The 15,386-nt window shown below is 39.7% G+C and overlaps 1 protein-coding gene across 5 annotated transcripts in view; it reads left to right on the top strand.

The window, feature by feature from the left end:
• Positions 1-12,565, top strand: part of MAPK10 (mitogen-activated protein kinase 10) — a 72,995-nt gene extending 60,430 nt beyond the window's left edge. For 4 of the 5 annotated variants that reach the window (XM_041489226.1, XM_041489225.1, XM_041489224.1 and 1 more), the window contains 3 exons: positions 6,804-6,867; positions 7,347-7,424; positions 12,423-12,565. In XM_041489226.1, the coding sequence (XP_041345160.1) occupies positions 6,804-6,867; positions 7,347-7,424; positions 12,423-12,565 (285 nt within the window). The remainder of the gene's footprint in view (positions 1-6,803; positions 6,868-7,346; positions 7,425-12,422) is intronic. The other variant, XM_041489228.1, reaches the window with a different exon arrangement.
• Positions 12,566-15,386: the final 2,821 nt, after the last annotated feature.

The following is a 15,386-nucleotide window of genomic DNA, read 5'->3' as shown; positions in this document are numbered from 1 at the left end:
GAAGATGAGCTGTTATTAGATGTGGGACTTGCTATTCACCAGCCACAGGAGGTTACTCAAACACTGCTGTGGCTCTCCTACAGAACTTCTGCATGAAACAAACCACAGCCAAAGCCCTCAACAGCTCTGAAACAGCATCACACTCACAGCTAGAAAAAGACCTTGCACAGCTTTGGAGCTTACCTGTGCATTTGGATTTACAGGGAATTCTTATGTCTAACATAGGTAGCTTGCCAGGTTCTTTTAAGTACATGCAGCTTGCCACAGTATCTCTGATTAAAAAGTCACAGTGTTAGGTTGTCCAGACCATACACCATTGTTCTGAAATTATTTTGAATAGTATTACAGTTAAGATAATTTCTGTATTCAGCCAATGACAACTAAAATATGTGTTTTCAAAAAATAGGAGAATATGCAAAACATGAACAGGAGAACATGTATGGCTTGGGTTGTGTGGAATTCCCAGATGTTGAAATCTGTTACCAATCTCCACACCTAATTTAAATGTAGGGAAACAAGAGTTCACAGGGCAAAAGTATTATTTACTAATACTCTGCAGGAAATCTACCATAAAATCAGAATAGGAACTTGTAGAACTTACTTCTCTGTTTTATTCTTTAGTTCAAGACTCTCTTGGAAGTCTTTTTTTTTTTTTTCAGAAACTGTCTCAGATCCATTTTTAAACAAATATTATGTTTATTACTTTGATGTTAGGATATTTAGCTATATAGCAGCATTTGGACTATTGTATGAATAAATGACACACACGATACCTATTCTCCCTCCAATTGCTCTGGTTCTATTTTCTGAAAAGAAGAGGTTTCCAATATGTCTTGCCTCTACATGCAGACTATCCTGTTTATTGTAGATAATCTCAGTATCTCCCTGATGACATATTAGTTTCTCTATTTTCCTGTCTGAAAATGCTGTGCTTGAGACTGTTTACAATTACCCAGCTGCCTCTTTTTTTTTTTTTAAGCTGCTATACATTCTCACCCTTCATTGAGATGATTTGTGAATAAATCTCAAATCTAGTATTTAACTTTTTATATCTGCTCTAATGTTTATGCCTCTTTGCAGGTCACTGGGTTTTATCCCCAAATGATCGAATTGTGAACAAAATTGATTCATACACATTGCTTTAGCACAGTAAAGTTTTTCCTTTTGCTATTGGTATATTCAAAGAAACCATTCATGTCATATTGGATTCCATTTTGGAACCTTTTGAATGTATGTGTGATGTCATATTGATTCCTACTTGGGAAAACTCATTCCATTCCATGGGAACAAATCCAGTAGCAAAATTTGCTATAGATTATTATGTGATGTTTCTGTAAACTGGTTTCAAAATTTGTCTTGAACTTTCCTGTACCTGCAGCTATTGTTTGTTATCTGATATGTGCCATCCATTAGAAGACAGATTTCTATGAAACAGAAAGATCAGGTGTTAAAAATATTCCTTTCAAGCATTCCTCTATGTTTGACAGTATTTTACAGCATTGATAGATTTTGTGGGGTTTTATTCACTGTAACTCATACAGCTTTCATTCCTGGTTTGATTTCCATAGGATTTATGTTTCACTGGAGTATTTCTGCATCTAGGACTATCCACAGGAGGCTGGGCTGTGAATTATCATTCATTTTTCTGTGCATGCCAATCTGTGTGTTATCTTCTATTAATGTGATGCTGTTTCCAGTGTTGCTAATGAAAAAACTTGGTTTATGGTTCTCAGTTTGAGGTCCAGGACAGAAACTGCTGCTGTTGTGTCTTAGCCCTACATAAACTATCTATGACCAGCTGTTAAACGCAATTTTTAAAACTAGTTTGTCAGAATTAAAAAAAAAAATTAAAAAAAAAAATCACCCACCTCTTATTTTACCTGTGACTGCTAAACATCCATTATGATGGAGAAACACTTTGGAGAGCTCTGTGACCTTGGCAAACACACTTCAAAGAAGGTGTCACCTTCATTAGATGGCATAAGCAAGGCTGTCAGGTTGTGCATCATTTCTGCTGTTCTTTTCTCTTGCTCAGCTCTGCATGTATAGATGTTGTATAGAAAGTCTTCAATGAGCTGCCACATTTTTTAGCACTCAGTTACAGGGCTTGGTTTTCTGCTCAGAGATTGATGGTGTGCATCTGTTGTCTCACAAAAGAAGTGTGCAGCTCTGCTTTGTGCACAAGCACAGATACTTCCTCTAGTCAACAACATCTATCCATTCATAGCTGATTGATTACGGAAGCTGAACACGGCTTCTACAAAAATCTTTGTTAATGTCAGTGAGGAGGAGTGGTTAGAGAAGAAAGAGGCATTTCTTTTCTTCTTTTTCTTTTTTTGAACCAAACTTAATCTTTTTCCAGCTTGCTTGTTGTATCTTCAAGCTGTTCAGTTATCTGTGTGTAGCCCAGCAATCTTGACTCCTGTTGCATGGCATCCTTATGGTCCAGCTGTTCAGTAATAACTCAGTCTACAATTTTGTTGATGCACATAATGTGTGGAGTTTTCCAAAAGCCTCTGCAGAAACTCCAAGGAACAAATGGACCCAGAGTCATCTCTTCTTCTATATCCATAGCTGAGATCATCCCTAGCCCACTGGGGAATCCCTTGGCAATACAGGATGAAACCCCAAGCACTTTGTAGATAAAGAGATGCCAGACCTCTGGTGACAAGCACGCTGTTGTACTTGGGCTTGCACTGCAAAAATAAATGCATGAATGATACCAGTAACACAATTTTAGGTGGTTGCAAAGCACCAAGGAATTTTTGTATTCACTTGTTATGAGGATGTAAGCTATTTAACAAAAGGTTTAAGCTCACACCATTAATTTTTGCATCCTCCAGTCCCTCTTTTATCTGCATTATCTTGCTAATTCCATCACTGCCTCATTGTGCTGCTCCACAACTTCTGCCCCCAACCCTGCCATTCTGGGAAGAGATGCAGACTCAGGGCTTGCTCTGCCAAGCTTTCTAAAAACAGCTCATCCCAAGGTCTCCACTGTGCTGGCATAGCTCTGCAGAGGCAGGGACAGAGATGGCAGGATTTGCTCGAGTGTGAGCTCCAGACCATTCCCTTTCCATTCTAGCAGTGGCATACAAACCAATCTGTGTTGCTTTGGGAAAGCAGGAATACATAGGTTTCAACGTATGTTTTGGTTTTTTTTCTCTAGTGAAAAGCCTGAAAGCCTCCCCTCTCTGAATATTAGAATTGTATTTAGCAAATCCAGTAGTCTCCTGCTGTTTATCTGACAACATAAACCCCCCTTGTCTTTTGTGTATTTTGCTTTTTGGTTTGTTTTTTGATTGGTTTTGCTTATTTGTTTGTTTGGTTTCCTTTTTTATTTTCCAATTTTTTTTTCAGAAAGAGACCCATGTGGATATTTTCTGTTGGGGTTTTTCTTGAAATTTTTATTATGTCCGATGAATGTTACATTTATTGGAAAATATTTTGAAAATCAACTTGTAAAATGGAAAAGCCAAGACCCATTGAAACAACAGGGGGGTATTTTAGTACCTACAAGAAAAATATAATTCATTCTTTGCTTCTGCATCCAAAAATAGATTCTATTCTTTGTTATTGTTGACAATGCAACTGCTTGCAAATCAATCTGTTTTGGGGAGAAAATGGCTGCCTTAAACTGAAGCTAGATGCTGCCACCCATAGGATTGATCCACACCCTGCCTTGATTTGATGCTACTTGAACTCAGTACTTTTGTTGAGACTTACAGAATCGCAGAATCAACTAGGTTGGAAAAGATCTTGGAGATCATCAAGTCCAACCTGTGACACTACTTTATCAACTAAACCATGGCACTGAGTGCCACATCCAGTCCTTTTTTAAACGCCTGAAAAAAGTAAACTATGCAACCCTCAGTTGGCATGTGCAGTATGAAGGGTTTATAAGAATGCCTATAACACTGCAGCTGCATCCACATGGAAAGCTAACGTTTATGAACTCAGTAATTTTCTAAGATGTTTGATTTAGGTAGCAAAGTCAGTTTTAGGCAAAGCTTTGCACCAAAACTAAAATCAGGTGCTCAGGAGGACGTGGGTATGGCAGCTGCTCTGATTGTTCCATTGCTGAGACAATACTTTTTTATTATCTTTAAAAAACTCCCATCCTCCCTCTAATTTTAGAAATTGGTTTTTAAAAAAGCCACAAAACAAATGAGTTAGCAGAAAAGGGGTGGTCAGCATGGAGGGGATTACAATATATTGATAACAGTGTGATAAGCTTTGTGATTCTCCTATGAATTAATGAGAATTGTGGGAAAATAAATTCTCAAAATAGTTTTGTATTCTCAGCTCATTTCTGTGCCTTGAATCAATGAAAAGGTGAGGACTCAGGGAATTTTGATGGGAAAGCTTCACTTCTCCCAGTGTGAAGCGCTGGCCTGGGCTCTCAGCAGAGCTCCATTTGACTATGCTCTGCACAGGCTTTAGAGTGGTTACAGACCCTGCCTCTGTGAAGAGCAGGGATTTATTCATGCTACTGCCTTGCTGAATATTTGTTACCCTTGGCTTCCTCATGCCTGCCGAGAGCCGTGTCTCATAGCTGTGGGCTCTGCTAACTCACAAGTAAAAAGTCTGCAATGTCAGCACTGGCAGAGCAGTAGAATGCTGTGCAGGTGCAGCTTCTGGCATCCTGCGGGGTGTGAAGGACAGTTTGGTTGCTCTCCCTTGTTTAACTCCGTAAAAAAATAGGAGCTTGGTAATGAGTGAGGTTATTCTGGGCTCTCTCCCTGGAAAATGCCTTTGTTTCCAGAGTGTGTTAATCTAGGCAATGATTACTGCTGATTTTCTTGTTGCTTATTAGCCAATTACCCCAGCTTAAGATGTAGCTGAAATAAATTAGAAGAGAAATAAGCCGAAGATTCTGTGGTTGTGTGAATTGAGAGCAGGTGCATCTGATGACTTGTTCCTTTTGATTCTGCAATTTGTGTTTGGGAATAAAAGTAGTGAGGGAATGTATCCTCTTATTTCCGTCTGGGGGAGAAATACAAGTTTTTCTATGGAAAGAGTGTTTATACTTGGTAGAAGCAATTTCACCCCCACCTATGCTTTTTGTAGGCTTCTTCCTGAAGCTTTTAGAAAGCTACTTTCAGGACATTCTTGTGCAACTTGGTTTGCCTGTTCCCTTTGCACCTGGGAGAGAAGAGGTGGCTCAGTCACTGTGGTTCAGCCCAGCCAAACACCTCCCCTGCTGCTCCTGTAAATCCCTACCCCCTCAATTCTCTTGGCTTGGCTGGCTTTCTCTGCTTTTCCCAGTAAGAAATGCATGCTCCAGGGCTGGCTGAGGGGCTGAGCAGGAGCCCAGCAAGCTCAGCTGGAGGAGTGGAGCTTACCTATCACACCCTACTGGTCAGTGGTAGGATCACCTGTACTCTTGTAGCATCCACTCTGACAGCACCGTCAGCAGGAGCACAGAATCCCCACGGAGGTTGTGCCAATCTTGGTGGCATCAGGACTCAGTGGAAATGAATGAGAAGGGTGGTGGTGCTGAATAAGAGAACAGCTGCACTGGCCTGGGACTCAGACTCTTACAGGGCTGTGTCTTACCTTGCTGATATAACAAAACCTCAGGTACCCATGCTAGGCCTGGCACTCACTTTAATTCATGATGTGTTTCCTCAGCACTTCTCAGGTATGAGATTTACAATCTATAACTTCATCTAATCCCCTTATTTCCAGCCCTGACATAAATGACACACTGGGGAAACTTCCCTTTTTTTCAGTGGTCTTGTCCAGTTCAGCTGTCATGTAATTTTCCTGGTCCATATCATGTCACTGAGCTATTATTTTTCAGTTGTATTTGTAGCGTGCAAATGGCTTAAAGGACTGATGGAGTTAGAGTCCTGAGAGAAAATTTCTAAATTCTTAGTGATTCAAGAAAACAGTTTGGTAAACATGCATTTAATAGGAGGATGTTTTGAAGGGAACACAATGGCAATTGCCCAAGATGGAAGTCAGAGGAAATACATCTGAGCAAGAAAAGTGTTGTGGATCTTGTTTCCATGTTCATTAGGTACTCTTACCTCAGATGCTGGAGCTTCTTGGTAGAAGGAAAGATGGGAGAGTCTTCTGCCTTCCTTGGCTGCTGCATTTGGCAGCCACCATCAGGAGATGCAATGAACATATGGCTTAGTTGCCCAATGAAAGCAGCTGTTCAGGCTTCCTGAAACTCTAGGTGCCTTTGTCTCAGTGAATGCCAGGATCTGCCATTTCTCTGACATTCTCATCAACTAAAATAAACACAATAAAAAAAAACCCTTTCTGTTCAAAGTAAAGTTAGTTAAAAATACATATATTGGAAATTTTGGTAATTTGAAATCTAGATTAGGAGCTGTTGCAGGGAGACTTAGTTAAAAGTCTTGGGAAGTCTGTATAGAAGCAAATGTCAAGAGCAACTTAAAAATTAATATGTTAATGTGACTACTAATTAATCAAGACTGGTATTTGTTTGGTATTCTGACAGTTCCTCTCCGCTGCTACAAATAATTTGGGTGTGGAGTTTCTGAGCTCAGTACAAGCACAATGACATTGTTGACCTGGGTTTTATTTCAACTGCAGCTATGCCTCCTTTTTAAGAAAGGAAAACAGAGAAGTATGTTGATTTCTTCTACAAAAAGATTTGTCTTCCAGAAGTGTTAATCCCCTTAATATTCAAATGTGTTTCAGATGGTTTTGCATGTACAGGATGGATTGCAAAGAGAGAGGTGAAATTATCTTTAATTAAGTAATTAGTCCTGATTATTTACAGTATAATAGACAATTGACTAAACAGCTGTGTTTCTTTCCTGCAGCCTCCTCCTCAGATATATGATAAACAGCTGGATGAAAGGGAACATACAATCGAGGAATGGAAAGGTAATTGCAGTTTAGAATTACATGGGAAGGAGTTTTTGGAAAAATGGCAAAAACATAGCAAAAATATGGAAAATGTTCTGAGGGCTATCATTATCTACGTAAGTTAAAGTTAACACAGGAGGTGTGGATTCCAGTTCTTCACTGAAACCCAAGGGTATGCCTGGAGAGCAAAATACTGGTCCGCAGGGCAATGCATCAGGATTTTAGCCACAGTAAAAGGTGCTGTGATATTGTGCTGCCTCTCTTCTAGCTAGTGCAGCATTAAGCAATTCTCCTGCTCTGGTTGAAATCCATTCAGCTCGGAGAGGAGAGGAGGAGAATGGAAGAGAGAGGTCTTAGGTGAGTAGAGCTGGGAGACTTGGGAAGACAAGGCAAGACAGACTTGGGAAGCTCAGGGCTAGAGCAGGTTGTGGTAGTTGTTTTGTTCCTGATCACAGGCACTGGCCTCTGTCAGTAACTGTCAAAATTCTCTTTTCCAGAGCTCATCTACAAAGAAGTAATGAATTCTGAAGAAAAGACTAAAAATGGCGTAGTAAAAGGACAGCCTTCTCCTTCAGGTACTCAGCCCCATTGAATAACCTTGGTGTCTGTTCTGTACTGGCAAAGAGAGAATGGAGATTGCTGAAGGGCTTAGGCTACACTTGCAGTTATGCAAGCCAATTAAGACGTTTTTATGAGATCCAGTGCTTCTAATGGGTTGACCTTTATTAATTGTACTCCAGTGTCATGTTAATAGCATATTTAAAAATTGTCTTCTTGCTATTTGAGAGATAGTTGTGCTGGTATTGTCTGTGGTTACAGACTGTATTCCTCTGAGTGTGGAGGTTTCTCTCACACTAGTATTTTCATACTGCTTATGGGTGGATAACTTAACCAATACTTTGCTAGTTGAGACAAGCAAAATTGGTGATGTTAGCACACATTAATCTCTTGGACACACAACACTGCACACCTGACCCCCACCCCAGCCCCATGTAGGTGTCTGGTACCAATCTGGTAGTCTATCCTCTCTAAAGTCCAATCACATTAGAACAGCTGGCTGACAACACTTGATGACACTTCAGTGAGAAGGGAAATTTGTCTTCAACCACGGGCTCTTAAAGTCCTGTCACAAAAAAATCACAACTACATTTTTTTCTGAGTAAAATTCACATCAGCAGTCTTTTCACAGAAATGCAAACTGTTACTGCCAGTACACAGAAATACATATTTGTGAAGGTACAGTTTCACTGGCAAACTTGAAGTGCCCAGATTTTGAGCGGAGTGTTCCAGAAGTATTTATGAATAAAACTGCCTTTCCTCAAAGTATAACCGTTTAACTCAGTGTTCTCTGCATATTTTCAGAGAGGTTTTTTTGCACTCTTATTTTTCACTTGCTGCTGAGCCAAGGTAATGTTAGAACAAGAATACATCACTAGTAATTGACAGAACAAGAGGAAACATGGCAATAATGGAGGGAGTTAATAAAGTGCTGGGTGGTGATGCTGGAGCACAAGCCCTGCACCTGGATTTTGGCATGGATGAAGTAATACACTGGAAACAGTCCACTGTGTTCTTGCCAAGTAGCAAAGAACAGAACTTGCAGATTTAATTTACCTAACTATGGTGCCACCACTGAAAAGAAATCTGGGGCTCTAAAAATTATCTGATAAATCCTCATCCTTAAATTTTTCTCCCTTGCAGAATTATGGCTGCAGGTTGATTTGTGATCAAGAAACATTGAAGTTGCTTGTTTCAGGAATTAACTACCCAGGAATTTCTTTATCAATTTTATATTCTGGTTTTGCTGTGTGGAAGGTTTTTATTGTTTATGTAAAACATTTTCAGACATACAAAATTGTCAATTTTTTACCTAGCATTTATTCTGCTGATTTCCTTTGACTGTTTTTTGAATGTTAGGCACCAAAAAGTTCAGAAAATATTTAAAACTGCTCTCAGATGAGGCTGTTTCATAAAACAGTAGATTTCCTGTTTTTCTTCACTTTGTGTGCCTGACTTAAATTTTCAGCTGAATAAAATAATGGAAGAAAGAGGTAAACCACCAGTTTTGAGCATAAGGAAAATGAGAGAGACTCTACTCATTGGTTGGTGTTCTTGGCAAGAATTCAGAAAGCTGAGATTTAATGCTCTATCAATAATCATGGCAAGCAAGCTGGAGCTTAGTTTCCATGATTACTTGATAAGAGTTTTGGGGGAGACTGCTGCAGCTGACAGCACCAGGGATAAGAATTGCTCATTGGTAGAGCCACTTAGAGTGCCTGTGTATCAGGATGTCAATCTCTTTTCTGTGAAGGATTAGTTAGTACAACATATCAGCTTGGAAACTCAAGTAGCTGCCCTTCATGCTTATATTCAGTGAACAAAATCAACAGTGTCAAAAATTGTTCCCAGCAGAAGCTACTTCTGCCTGTCCAAAAAAAGTGTTACTGTTGTTATCAAACAGCAGCATTTGGGGGGAAAAAAAGTTTAATACAAAGCTGTAGATTATTTAGAATTAAACTTAAGTTCTGTCCATACCATCTAACCTCCTCTCACATTCTTCCCTAGCCTACACTACCCAGCTGTAGTTTCACACATAACATTTTCAACTCTCTTGTCCTTTCTGGGTACAGAGTATAGTAAATAGCAGAGATCATAGTGCAGCTTATTTTTAGCATTCCCTTTCTAGGTGAAAATGGATCTTTTATTCTTTGTTTCCTGCCTTTTACGTGCTGTCTGAATTGCCATCACCCAGGAACTACTGGACACTTTACCAGTAGGATACCTCTTCTGTCATGTGCAGACTCTAAATCAAGCAGCTGATGGACTTGCCAACCACTGAGACAGACACTCGATACCAGGAGCTGCTACTTACACAATTTATGAGACACTGAACAGATCCCCCATACAGACACTGGGCTTTTTTGGAAACTGCAAAAGCTGCAGTTCTCCTTTCAGTTTTTTTACCCCCAAATCTGTATCACTTCATGGTTGAAGTCTCAGAGGCACCTCCATTGGTGCTATTTAATAGCACTTCCCAGGAGCCCTGTCAGAAAGGAATCCCTTTACAGCACACAAGCTGATGTGTGCTCTAAAAGAGAAGTTGTCAAGGCAATAGCAGAGCCAGGAGCTGATCCCAGGAGCTGTTTCTCACCTGCTCTAACCTTTAGCACTTTTCCTCAATCCTGCAGCCAGTGAGAAGCTTCCTTCCAAACAGCAACTTCATAAATGGGGCTCTTTTTCTCTTTTGAGTGCACGTCTGTCATATCTGCACTGTCTCACCTGGCACACATCCCTCCAGGAGCAAACTTCTGTAGCATAGCAAATGGAGCATTCCTTCCTGACTGGGACAGCTTTGTTTGAGATTTGAGTGTTACTGCCCGAGTCCTGCTTTGTGCCGCTGAGCTCTTTAATTCTGTCGTTGAGGTTTAGCGTGGTTTCATCTGTTTTTGTGGATACTTTGTGAATCTGGGCGCTTTGGGGCTGCAGCAGGAGCTGTCACATCTGTGTTGTGTCATGTGGAATTGTGCTGAAAGCTAGGAATAGCCATAAAAATGCAATTTCCAGAAGCTCATGGGCTGCACTGACACTTGCTGAGAAGATCATAGCAGGGTTTATTGAATTCAGTGGTGCTGAATCAGACAGAGTGTAACAAAATCTTCAACCAAACAATTTCTGCAGCTATTTCTTCAGTTATTTTGCTTAGCTAAGTTGAGTGCATGTTCATCAAAAAAAAGTAGCGCAGCAAAAATTTGATCAAAAGTTGATTGAACCTACTGGAATTCTTTCCATCTTGTTCTTAGGACAGTATCCATGAATAAATGGCAGTTTTCTGCCCAGCATGGTAAACATAGAAAGATAATATATTGTTTAGTTGTTAATATTAATGAATTCAGTCATATTTTGACTACCCATAAATGCACCTGTCTTGACTGATTAGTATTTTCATAAAATGCCACATGATTAAATAACATGTAAACATGAAGTAACAGTATTGTACTGAATGATGCTGTACACAAAAATAACCCTTTGAAAAACCCATTTTCTGACAGAGAGGATGGATGATTGCTGTCTGCAGTCACCAGTCAGATTCATTAAGATTGCTCTTTTTGCAGCACTTAGAAAATTAACTATTTTATTTTCCAAATGTATCAGGAGAGTAAATTAATTTAATTGGTTCTTATGCCATAATGAACTACTAGAATGGCAGAAAGCAGTTCCCATCTGGAGCTCTAAATGTGAGCATATCTGTCTCTGTTTTGTGCATATTTACAGTGGATGTGTATAAAGGGAAGAAAAAGTTGAGGAATATAGAATAGTGGTTGGAGGTATGGTATGGTGGCTTGTTTTCTCAAATTAATGTTTTTATTGCAAGCTAGAAAGTGACAAAAATCCTTTCCTTTTGCTCATAGCTGCATATACTTTGCCTAGGCTGTGGAGATAACTTTCAATCTCTGTATTAGGAATATAGGATTTGTGTAGTTTTACTGGATAATAGATGTTCATTTCTAGCCATTTGGTGGAAATAAATATCTGTAAAAGTTGGCTGAGCACACTTTTCAGAAAGAAGAACAAAATGGCATCTATCTTCAGAACAAAGACCTGTGTCACCTGCTTGGCTGTAATTTCTAGCTATGCAAGATCATACAAAATGACACATTTTATTATCATGAATATTTAATGGAAATTGATATATCCCTCTCAAACTGAAGACAGTGCTAACTTTGCTATAAAGAGAGCAAAAAAACATCACCTGGAAGTTCAGTGGAAAAAAGCCCAGCAATTAAACATGTTTATGCTACTCTGTGAACTTAGTTTGAGCTGAGGTTAATGAGCAGTAACAGTTAAGCAGTCATAGGTGCATGATAATTACATTCTTTACATGGCTCTGTATTTGTCATTCAGTTGTCTGAATTTATCAGACAGATAATTTCTGACAATATTCAGGGATGTTATGAATGTTCAGTTGCATTAATGATAATCTCAGGAAAGTTCATTCTTCATTTCATAAAGTCAAAGTGATTTTTTGCATATTGTCTGGTACCATCTTAATTTTGGAGAGGTGAGGTAAACTTGGATGTGCAAAAATACAGTCGCGGCTGAAATCCTGGGCTTAGTCCCCTAATCCTTAATGAAGGAAAGAAACCATTCTTCATTTCCACTGGGTGATTTGATCCCACCCACTTTATTTGACTGTCACTAAGAAAACTGGAATTTTATGAGAACAACATGGAGGAATAGGTGGGGTCTGATTTTGTTTTGGTCACACATTGTATGATCCTGACTTGCCCCTGACTGTTGGGTGTTTTGGAGCTCCAAACGGGCTAGAACGAAGTGGGGTGACAAACACTGTATGAGCTATAACTTTTCAAAGCAGACTGGTGAGGGACAGAATTTCCTAGTAAGATACTTAATATTATCCAATGTCTAAAGTTTGTATGGCCCATTTCCTGCTGAAGTTTGCCACTAGATAAAATGGTCTGCGTACCACCAGGTGAGCACCCTCTGCTCTTTAACATGTGGCACCTTCTGGGGTTTCGGGTTTAATCACGTTGGTGTTCGTTTTCGTAGCACAGGTGCAGCAGTGAACAGCAGTGAGAGCCTCCCTCCATCCTCATCTGTCAACGACATCTCATCCATGTCCACAGATCAAACCCTGGCGTCTGACACGGACAGCAGCCTGGAAGCTTCTGCGGGACCCCTCGGTTGTTGCAGGTGACTAGCCGCCTGCCTGCGAAACCCAGCGTTCTTCAGAGGATGATGGAACCTAGGAGGAAAAAATGATGGGAGCTAAGAGATGAAAAGAAAGAGAAATAAAATACAGAGATTTAAGTGAAACAAACAAAAAAACAAACAAAAAAAAATTATCTTTTCAGCCTGCTTCTCCTACAGAGTTATGTAATGCAGCTAAGCTCAAGTGTGTATTTAACTTATAGTTGCTCTGCTTTGGTCTTCTTCCAGTGATGCTTACTGGGGGGCAAAAGGAAAAAAGGAACTGAAAAAATCCTTTTTTTGCCCCCCTCCCCACAAGATGTAAAATGAATGGCTGCAAAACCAGCAACCTGCAACTGTCTTTTTCACACTGGCATGACAAGGTGTGCAGTAGCCATGCTCCACCATACGAGTGTGTGTCTGCCCTCACTGTCCGTTCTGCCGTCTGCCCAGTGAGGCAGGCAGGGATCTCCATGCATTGTTCCTCACACACATACACACATGTGCCAACAGAATCCTGGCAGTGCATGCAGCTGTGTCTGCACATCTGCCCAGGCACTTAGTGTGCACTTCACGATCATAAATGGCCCATTCCAGGGGAACTGCTTAAATACACATGGGATTTTACAGTACATATTCTGTTTGCTCCTTGATGAGGTTACATATGAGGACTTGTGGAAGTGTAAATAACCACATAGAACTGTGGCTCCCTCAGACACTTGAAGATGTAGCACCAGATTTCTGCTGAGAGTTGTATATATATTTTGAAATAATAACCAGTTTTGTTGAAAGAAGAAGCCACAGAGCTTCAGAGAAAAAATGCTAGTTTGTGAATGTTAAGACTTGTTGTTCTGATTTTTAGACCAGATATGCCAAGATAAGACTGGGTTAGAAGGAAGCACATGTATCTTTGCAAGTTACAGGGAACAAGAATGAAGGGGTTTTATGCATGTCCAAGCCCAGAAAGGTATCAGTAAGCAACTTTTTCTGTCAATGTTAAGTGAGTTATCATCTTAGGGCATAGATAGGCTCGCTATTTTGAAGTACTTGTATGTTTGTAAATTAAAGGGTATGACAGGGTTGGGGAATAAGCAGACTATGATCAAAAGGACATACACCAACTTGTTTTTATTTTATTTTATGTCTAGATCTTTATTAGGTTAGCTAGAGAAAGGATATTTGCAGCCCACTCCCTCTCAGTGTGTGTTTGCAGCTCAGAGGTTGTCTTCCCTTTCCATCATTCCCTTGCAGGCACTTCTGCTACTCAGAGAACAGGCATTCTCTGGGTGCTTTTGGCTCTTCATTTCCTCATGACAAAAAAGTGGACTCCCCAGGAAGTTTTAGCATCTGTGTTACACAGAAAAGAAGCACACAGTGCATGGGTCTAGTTTTCCTACATCCTAACAGCCAAAGTTATCAATCAGCTCGTGGGCTGGCCTGGAAGGGTCGCAGCCAGGGGTCTTGGGCAGTTTGGACAAGTTCTGAAGAACCCAACAGTGACTGAATACCAAATTAAATTTGCCAGGTAATAAAGCAGAGGATTTCCCGTGGTAAGTAACAGCAAGTGTTTTTAGTAGAGAATGACAAAATTCCACATGGAATTTCAGAACCATTGAATATTTTTTCCAGCCAAAACAGCAATTGGCATTTTCCACTGCAAGGTCATCATTATCTGAGTTGGAAATTAACTAAAATCCAAGTCATCTGTCCTTTTACCAGAGTGTGCCATGTAAACTGAAATGAGCTAAATCCTACTCTAATACTTTTCCAAATGCCAGAGAGAGAAACTGTTTAGACTATGTTAGTGGATATTTTAAATTCACTAATTCTTTAGTTTTCAAAACTCTACCAAAATAGGACTGTTCCATTGGGTGGCTTAGAAACCTGCCATTCTGTGGTAGGAAAAAAAAAAAAATTAGTATCAAGTCAGTTTTTTTCAAAAGGAAGAAAGGGAAGAAAAAAAAAATCTCTCCAGGGTGGGGAGGAGGGGAGATAAAAATGAAGAGGATATAAAATAAAATCAGACTTGTTAGGTCTGAGCTGTATTACAATTGCTGTGAGAAGTGGGGGTCTTTCCCTGGTTATATTTTTGGTAGATTTTTATCAAAATTTTTTTTGTGAATAAAATTAGGTTGTTAATGTTCTAAAAACTCAGAGCAGTAATTTTAAAAGCAATAATTTACTACTGCTAAATATATTTAGCAATATTCTCAAGCCATGAAACATCAGGTCATTGAGTGATGTTACTCTCACTCCAAAGACAATGATCATAAAAATATTGAAAGGTTAGCAGCAAAGCTCTGTAGGTATGTAGGCAATAACACCAAGGGTGACTTCTTAGCAATAATTAAATACATCACCTCCAGATTAATTCACCATAGATACATATTAATAATATTCAGGTAACTAGTATCTACTTTACATTCCTTAGTGTGCACCATTTGGGTGTGTTATTTAAGCAAAGCTAAACTAAGTCTCATCGAGGCAAAACTGCAAAAATATCACCAGTGTAGACTGTAGAAACTTGGAGTAATCCCAGTTCATTGCCAATGAAGTTATGGAGATGTGGCATAGGCAGTAGCAGAGAAGCCCTTTATAGTAAATAAATGGAGGACTTGTATATAAAGAGGACTTGTTGACTTCCCACGTTTCATCTCTTGAAGGCAAATCTGTGCTCTTAGTCCCATGGTATAATTCAGTCCTGTTTGGGTTCATGAGTGCAGGGCGGAGAAGCAGTCACCAGAGCAGGTGTCCTTAGGTCAGAGCTGAATGGACTTACAACACAGGAGTTACTTAATCAGCTTTATCCCCTGATTCTGCTAAGCACC

This window comes from Pyrgilauda ruficollis, unplaced genomic scaffold, assembly GCF_017590135.1.
Source record: "Pyrgilauda ruficollis isolate IOZ18807 unplaced genomic scaffold, ASM1759013v1 scaffold91, whole genome shotgun sequence".
NCBI lineage: Eukaryota > Metazoa > Chordata > Aves > Passeriformes > Passeridae > Pyrgilauda > Pyrgilauda ruficollis.
The sequence above is the reverse complement of the archived record's forward strand: the minus strand, read 5'-3'. Positions and strand labels throughout refer to the sequence as shown.